General features: G+C 36.4%; 2 protein-coding genes across 2 annotated transcripts; both read right to left on the bottom strand.

Moving 5' to 3' along the window:
- Positions 1-6: 6 nt before the first annotated feature.
- Positions 7-3,099, bottom strand: LOC119643905. Its single transcript, XM_038043409.1, has 2 exons — positions 2,635-3,099; positions 7-336 (listed from the first exon to the last, which is right to left on the bottom strand). Exons 1-2 carry the CDS (start codon positions 2,950-2,952, stop codon positions 325-327), a joined length of 330 nt encoding a protein of 109 aa, XP_037899337.1. The 5' UTR covers positions 2,953-3,099; the 3' UTR covers positions 7-324.
- A 1,661-nt stretch (positions 3,100-4,760) lies between these two features.
- Positions 4,761-7,771, bottom strand: LOC119643904 (glutamyl aminopeptidase-like; the record flags this gene model as incomplete). The annotated part of the gene is made up of 9 exons (XM_038043408.1): positions 4,761-5,161; positions 5,228-5,506; positions 5,569-5,852; positions 5,922-6,049; positions 6,529-6,614; positions 6,675-7,111; positions 7,182-7,279; positions 7,353-7,523; positions 7,591-7,771. Coding segments are annotated over 9 exons (2,043 nt in total), but the record flags the coding sequence as incomplete, so codon positions are not given.
- Between the last annotated feature and the right edge of the window lie 6 nt (positions 7,772-7,777).

The following is a 7,777-nucleotide window of genomic DNA, read 5'->3' as shown; positions in this document are numbered from 1 at the left end:
GCGCTGTGGAAGAATCTTCTGTAGTTACCACAGTTGTTGTTGTCGTTGCAGTTCCTTCGCTTGTTGATGTTTCTGCAGTCGTTGTAATTGGCGTTGTTGTAGGCGCTGTGGAAGGATCTCCTGCAGTTACCCCAGTTGTTATTACTATTGTAGTTTCTTCGCTGGTTGATGTTCTTGGGGTCGTTGTAATTGACGTGGAGGTGTTTTCTTCACTTGTTGATGTTTCCGGAATCGTTGTCGTTTGTAAAATTTGATCTAATTTATCTAAAGCCTCTGCCAACTCATTTTCCAAATTTGAATTTTCCACAGCTAATACGATTGTTGCTATACAAAAGGCTGTGGTAGTTAGAGCAAAAAAAACTGTCAACGTTTTTGCTGTCAAACATTGCAACATTTTTTATTGGAATTCAATGGAAGTTATAACCTAAAACACTTTTCCTCCGAATATGCTGACCTTGTACTAAGGAAGTGCAAACTATTAGTGGCGTTCGATGAGAATCTTAAGTAAATTTTATCGGCTGCGCTTTGCACACTTTGTTATCATAAATGAATCAAGTAATTGTATCGTTATTGAATTTACTTATAATACTAAGTAAGTGTAATAAAGAAATTTCATTTATCTTTTTTATCTCATATATACCGGCATAATTATTTATATATATCTACATATACTCAATGAAGTTATTACCTGGTTCCCAGGTTAGTGTTAGATGAAAAGCAAACGTAAAATGTGCTTTCTATCTAAGTAGTAAAAATTATCTGCGATCGAACGCAATTACGATTCGTTATAAAAATGTCAAAAGATATTTGCGGAGCGATAGCAAACCAGCCGTTATGTCATTCAAAAAAGCAATAGTCCGTCTTCTTTATTTATTGCCTACGTTTAGGCCAAGTCAATATTAAATCGTCAGATGTTACATCCGTTTGTATAGCATAAGAAACAGAAGAATTAAAAACGAATCTTTTAGCTAAAGTGCCCAAAAACGCAGAACTTTAATTAGGAAAAACGTTTATGAGTCAAAAAAATTGTGGCTAATTACGCTTCTCGGGCTTGGCACCTACACATATTTAATACACACGCCAGAGATCGGTAACCTATGGCCCGCGACATCGAAATAAGAATACATTACCGTCAACAAAGAAAAAGCAAAAAAGAGGTTCGGACGGAAAAGCATGGATGTAGCGAAAATGGTAACAAATTAATATGTACTTTAAGTACAGATATAAGCACCGCCGAGACTTGCAATATGGACCGATACTTTTCTTCAAAAGATGAAGATGTGAGTGAAATGACAAATGAAGCTAAACGAATTTCTTGTTACATTCGGGAACACGATGGTTAAGTCGAGACAAATTCCTTAACAGATTTGTAGATTTGTTTTGATAGTAGAGAAATAACACGAAACAATGGTTTTTAAGATTTTTGCTCTTAACAGACATAATAAACCGTTATAATGATTTCAACGTTCAACTACAAGAAAATAACTAAACAATGGAAACATTGGAAATGTATGAGGAATGGAAGAGTTTTACAACAAAAATGCTTTTATTTGAAGCTGAGATAAAAACTAAAAAATTTCATTCCTTTTGCTTGTTAAAAGGAGAACACGCAAAAGAAAATATCGATGAAAGCAAAGCAATCTAGATATGTTCGAAAGTTGGATTTTGAAATGCCTACACTTACAGTAGTCTCAATATCTAAAAAAAGTTTAGAATTAATTGACAAATAATTGATTTTAAAAGTTCAACGTTATGGACGAATGAATGAATGTAAGAAATTGCGGAAAGATTTGCAAAAAAAACAGACGATAATCATCTTCTTATCGCATCAACATGTTGGGCAGCGCTTCCTACGAAGTTTTCATCTTTCAAAAAAAAATTACCTTCGCTGTTTTGCTCACATTCGGTTCAACTTATAAATGTGGGCAAATATTTCCACAAATTGAAATTTATGTTAAGCAAGAACAGGAACAAGTTAACAACCTAAAGTTCAGATGCTTGTATTCGTTTGGTCTATGCTTAGTGCCAGCACTCCGGTTATTTTTCAAACAAACGAAAACATTTTAATTTCCTAAGACTGCTTTTTGCTGGAAAGACATTGTTCAAAATTAACTTTGGTTTCAAAGGTGTGTCTCCTGTGAAAAGATCAATTTCTCGTTGGTTTGCTGATATTAAACGAGATCGTACCAGAATAGCCAAAGTATTCACTATGCTGTCCGAATACTAAGAAACCTATTTTGCAAATGTGTTCGAATTGCTACCCTACTTATTATGTTTGCGAATCGCCAAAGGATGCTTCCGTAAAAAGGAATTGATTCAAATAACGAACTCATTGCGGAAACTGAAATGTATTTAAAGAGTGTTGATAAACCATTTTTTTAGCAAAGAAATGGAAATGTGTGGAAAACTTTTTCTTGGACGAGACTCTGATACACAAAAAAATGTTTACTTCGTCCTTAATGCTGAGAATTATTGACCGAGATATTGTATTAAGTTTTTCCTGGTCGCACAAATAAAATGCAAAAAATAATCATCTTATCGCACATTTTTCACGGCTTCACAACATTTAACGATTCGATAGCAAAAATCATGTTTAAAAAAATTGTTGTTAAAATTAAACGCTAAGTTTCTTACCCCTCCTGGATCTGGTAGATTAGGCGGCAATGTTGGATATGTTGGCAGATTTTCCGTATCATTTGTGGTACTTGGGCTATCCGTTGTTGAAACTGACGTGACAGGATTTTCCGTAGTTTTCACACTTGTTGTCGTTACTATTGTGGTTCTTGGAGTCGTTGTCGTTTGTAAAATTTGATCTAATTTTTCTAAAGCCTCAGTTAAATCATTTTCCAAATTTGAATTTTCCACAGCTAATATGATTGTTGCTATACAAAAGGCTGTAGCTGTTAGAGCAAAAAAAATTGTCAACGTTTTTGCTGTCAGAAATTGCAACATTTCTTTTATTGATATCTAGTGGAAGTCACTCCTTAAAACACTTTTCCTCCGAAAGCTGAGCTGCTACTACAATGGTGTAGACCATCTCTTGTAGTTTTCTTAACTTACAATTTAATCTATCGCGCATTTAATTCACTTGAAAATCAATAGTGACATGCGATTGGTAGCCCAAGTAAATTTTATCTGCCGCACTTTGCACATTTTATCAGGATAGTCTTTATGATTTTGATATGATATCCAGGGTTATCAAGAAATATGCAATGAGTCAAACTTCTACCATTAGTAAGCTTGTAAATGGTAGTAAATATTATATACACATAATAATATTAACAAGTAAGAAAATTAAATTCGGTCAGGACCGAATCTTTTATACCCATCACCGTTTAGCCCCCAACAAGTAAAAGAGTAAAGTTCTCATGTTCTATATTATCGAGCGGGCACAGTTGATTTTTTCTATTTTCAAAATAAAAGTTTTTGTCGTTGAGGCTTGTGGGCGTTGCAGGCGTGTCCTTTGAAAAATTTAGATCAATTCCAAATTCTTTTACAAATTTTCAGTTTATGAGTAACAAGCGGTTCTCATTTTTGTTGCATACAAGTGCGTGCGTCGTTTCAAATTCTTTCACAAATTCCTTTTGAAAAACCGAGAGGCCTTCACTTTACGCGATTCTGTAAGCATACACTACAACTGGTTTGGTCCACTTTTAGGACCACCATACGTGCAAGAATTCCCAATCTTTCCGCGAAATTTGAGGTCGACAGCGCACTTTTTGCGGCCAGGAGAACGCTTACAATAGACATTAATTTATTGGAAAAGCCTCCATCCACTCCCATTTAAAATGTTATGTTGAGGATGTGTACAATCACTAAGAATGAAAAGAAAGAATAATGGACCGGTTTGAAATGCCGCTGTCTTGATTTAAAGCTTCAATTGTCTGTCGACTATGGTCAGAAAATATTTAGATTTTACCCTGCCCACAATTATTTTTTGTACCATTTTTAATAGTTTAATTTTCCGAAAACGAGACGGTGCGGTTCTCTCTTTAATATATTTTCTAAACCGTAAAAATTAGCTACGATCGGGCAAAGTTCTGATGCCGGATAAAAATATTGAAAATTCCTATAACAAAACAGTAGTACAGTCATACAAAAAAGCAAAAGTCCATATCTCTTAATTATTGCCTACATTTAGGTAAGTGCATAATACCAATAATTTTTGTTATACAGATTGATTCGCAAGAGAATTAATTAACAAGAGTAGCTAAGAAACATCTTAGGGACTACTATTCGAGTATACCTTTATATCTGGAGAAATTGTTAATGCTCTGAATCTGAAATCTCAGAAAGAAATACATACTTATTGATAATCTTTCCGTCTCTTTCACCGATTGTCATTTGTATATATTATCTTGAATTTTCAGATTCCTAGGACAAATCAGTCGTACCTCTGTTTCTGCGCGATTCATTGCAACCTTTCCCAATGCATTCAAAGTAGCTAATCCATCGACTTTTCTTTTCAATTAACAGGTGTAATCATAAAACAATCTCCACCAATAAACTTATCACCCTTTCATTATTCGCGGATAGTAGTAGTGTGATTTCACCGGAAGCAAAAGCCTGTTAGCTCTGTTACTACAAGTGGGACCAGTCTGTTTGTCTGTGGGTTTTCTTCTCTATTCTATCCCACTGTTCTGATCTTTTATATTTTTTGGTTAGATTTAGCGACGCAGAGCAACTGTGCGTGGGATCAGTACGATTTCCGACGAAGGAATTCGAAAACGATGCTTGTTTTAGAAAATAAATGGCTTTAATTTATTTTGTAATTAAAATTTATTATAAATAAATAGAATTAACATTTTGAAGCCAATCATGCACAGCTGCTAGATTGTTCTCCAACCAAGCCACATTGCTTTTCACATTCTCTAATGCTCTTTTACGAGCTGCAGCTCCAGCTCCTGCCTCTGGATATTTTTCAAAGAAATGCTCCATTTCTTCAAGCTTCGTTTCCGTGGAAAAGCGCCCAGTAATCGATGGTATCATATTACCCAGAGTACGTTCGTTTAGACCGAAACGTCTCACTAAATCGGGCCAATGTTCACGCACATAATCCCAGACAATAGTCTCACCAACGGGATTGGAAGCTATGTACTGCATGCAAGTAAAGTAATCCTGCCCTCGAACATAGTCCTCGTTCCAAGCCAATTCCACGTACCTTTTATTAAAGGGGACTATCATTACTATATGTTCCATTAGTGTAAATCTTAGACTTTAAGCTGACCTGTATAAAATCGATGGGTTTTGTATTGCAGCTAAACCGTACATAAGATTAGATTTTTCGTTGGCATCTTTTTCTGCCACAAATAGTTGCCACATTTGGTGCCAATAGTCTTCACTGTTCGTCTCCATCATGCCGTAGTAGTAGACGGTATTACGAATGTCAGGGTGAGGAAGTTGATCGGGATTTTTTATCCATTTCGTAAAACGCTTCGAAGCTTCTGTTAGGCAATCAGGCAAACCTACCGAACAAGCTGAACTTAAGACGACTACACGCAAGCGACTGCAAGGCAACATGGAATACACTTCAATAAAAAATATCGAATAAAATGTTATCTTAGTTACTTGTTCAAATGATCGTCTGAAGGGTCAGCATTCCAACCCACCGTTAAATAAATGGGTTTTATTAAATCTCTAGCGTAGTCACTGAACTGCTCGCTGCTATTGGTAAACATGAGCACACGTCTTAGCGAAGTCAGTTTTCCTGCAGCCACACTCCATGGCACAAAATCAGTTTCTTCAATTAAATACTTTGTCATATCCAAAGCTAGATCGTACTTTAGTTGAGTAGAATCGGCCAATGAGAAAGCGTCGTTTAATAAGCAAGCTCGATCTGTCACAGAGAACGTCTGCGTGTATCAAATAAAACAAATTGGATAAAATAATGAGAGATAGACAAAGGGATTCTTGTTAAGCACCGTAGGAGTTTCGGACAGTTTAGAAGCCAAGGTGCGCCACATCTCCGCGGGATAGTTTACGCGATAATAGCCAACTTGATCGTAATTGAATTTGATCCATTCCACTTTCTGAGGTAAACTGATGACAACTTTGAAGGAAAAGAAATAAATTTGTATAGTTTTGACATACATCAGTTCTTTTTATATTTGCCTCGATTGCCCTCGACTATGCCAGAATGAAGTCAAAGCCGTTTAGTTCAATTTATATTGTGACTTGTATTCAACGATTTTACTAAAGAGACAGCAACCCTTTTCGTAAGATTTACTGCAGAGGAGGCTTTCTTTAAGTCCGAAGGAGTGAGTATCTACCAAAAAAGTATGGAGACAAGTGACTTAATTAAGCGGTTTCCCGAAAGAATGAAACCTATCTTCCCGTGAATTATTACGCAAAGGACTGAAAATTAGAAATTATTCTTTTTGTCGAGGGCGGACTATAGCTTCTCCAACAATTAAAACGCCCCTAAAACTTATATGTAATCGAGATGAGATCGATCGACATTTTCCTGTTTGTGAAGGCACCGAAGACAGTCGAGGAACAAAGTGAGGCTTGCTTGCTGACTTTAACTACCTTCATTTTGATCGTATGAGAACCATTCACGCTGTACCCTATTATCTGCACTTGTTTTATAGGTAATCGGAATAGACCATTTGTAGCTGAAAGATTCGAGTATTAATTGTAGTGTAGAGAGAATAGAAATATGTTTAAAAACTTACTCGAACGGCGAGTCATCATAAACACCGTCGTAGTCTTGGGGATTAGAAAAGAAACGTTTTTGGGTCAACCTCCAAGTAACAGCGTCTAGCTGCTCCACATTAACCACCGGTAAACCCATTTGTTCGGTCCAAGTACCCATAATAGTTTTAACATCGATGCCAAGGTTCAAATTGTCGATCTCAGTTAAAAAGTCATCGGTCACTGCGTTGCGATATTTAAATTTATTCAAGTAATTAGTAACAGCTCTTTGGAAATTTTCTGGACCCAAAAAATCTTCTAACATTCTGATGATTGAGGCTCCTTTCGAATACGTGATGGTATCGAAAATTTCCGTAATTTGGTCGGGGTTCGTGACCGTCTGTATAATGGGATGGGCGGCCAAGGTTCCATCTAAACTTAAAGCCTCATGCAGGGTTTTCGTCACAAATTGATCTTGCTAATAGAATATGTAAATACGTAGAATAATAGAACTCTAAAAGGAATGCCTACTGGAAGGTAGAACTTACCATGCCCCATTCAGGAAATTTAGCTTCCACACCTTTGTTTTCAATATATTTAGCAAAACCTTCATTCAGCCACAAATCATTCCACCACATCATAGTAACTAAAACAAGTGCAGTAATAAACCCTTGTTAAATAGACATTATTAAAGCCTCCGCTATCGGCGGGAAGATTACCTAGATTTCCGAACCACATATGAGCGAACTCATGAGCTATAACGCTTGCAATTCTTTGCTTATTCTCTGTAGAACTGACTATTTCATCGTAAAGTAGAGCTGTTTCACGATACGTAACCAAGCCCCAATGTTCCATAGCACCAGATACAAAATCAGGTATGGCAGCCATGTCTACGTTCGCATATTTAGGAGCAAAGTTAGGGCGCATATCAAATTCTCTCCGCAATTCTTGACTTACCTAGTTTAGGTAGCGGATATTCAATTTGGAAGTAATTGATATAATATTCAATTACTGCTTTGCCCACTTCCAAGGCGAACTGTATCTTGTCAACTTGCTCAGGTGTGGCAAATGCTCGCATTTCGAAATTTTTACCTATACCGTTGGTCTCGATGCTGACCGATTTGTGATCAAAATCGGAAACAAT

Source organism: Glossina fuscipes, unplaced genomic scaffold (assembly GCF_014805625.2).
Source record: "Glossina fuscipes isolate IAEA_lab_2018 unplaced genomic scaffold, Yale_Gfus_2 67093, whole genome shotgun sequence".
NCBI classification, from domain to species: Eukaryota; Metazoa; Arthropoda; class Insecta; order Diptera; family Glossinidae; genus Glossina; species Glossina fuscipes.
Note: the sequence above shows the minus strand (reverse complement) of the source record. Positions and strands in the feature narration are given on the sequence as shown.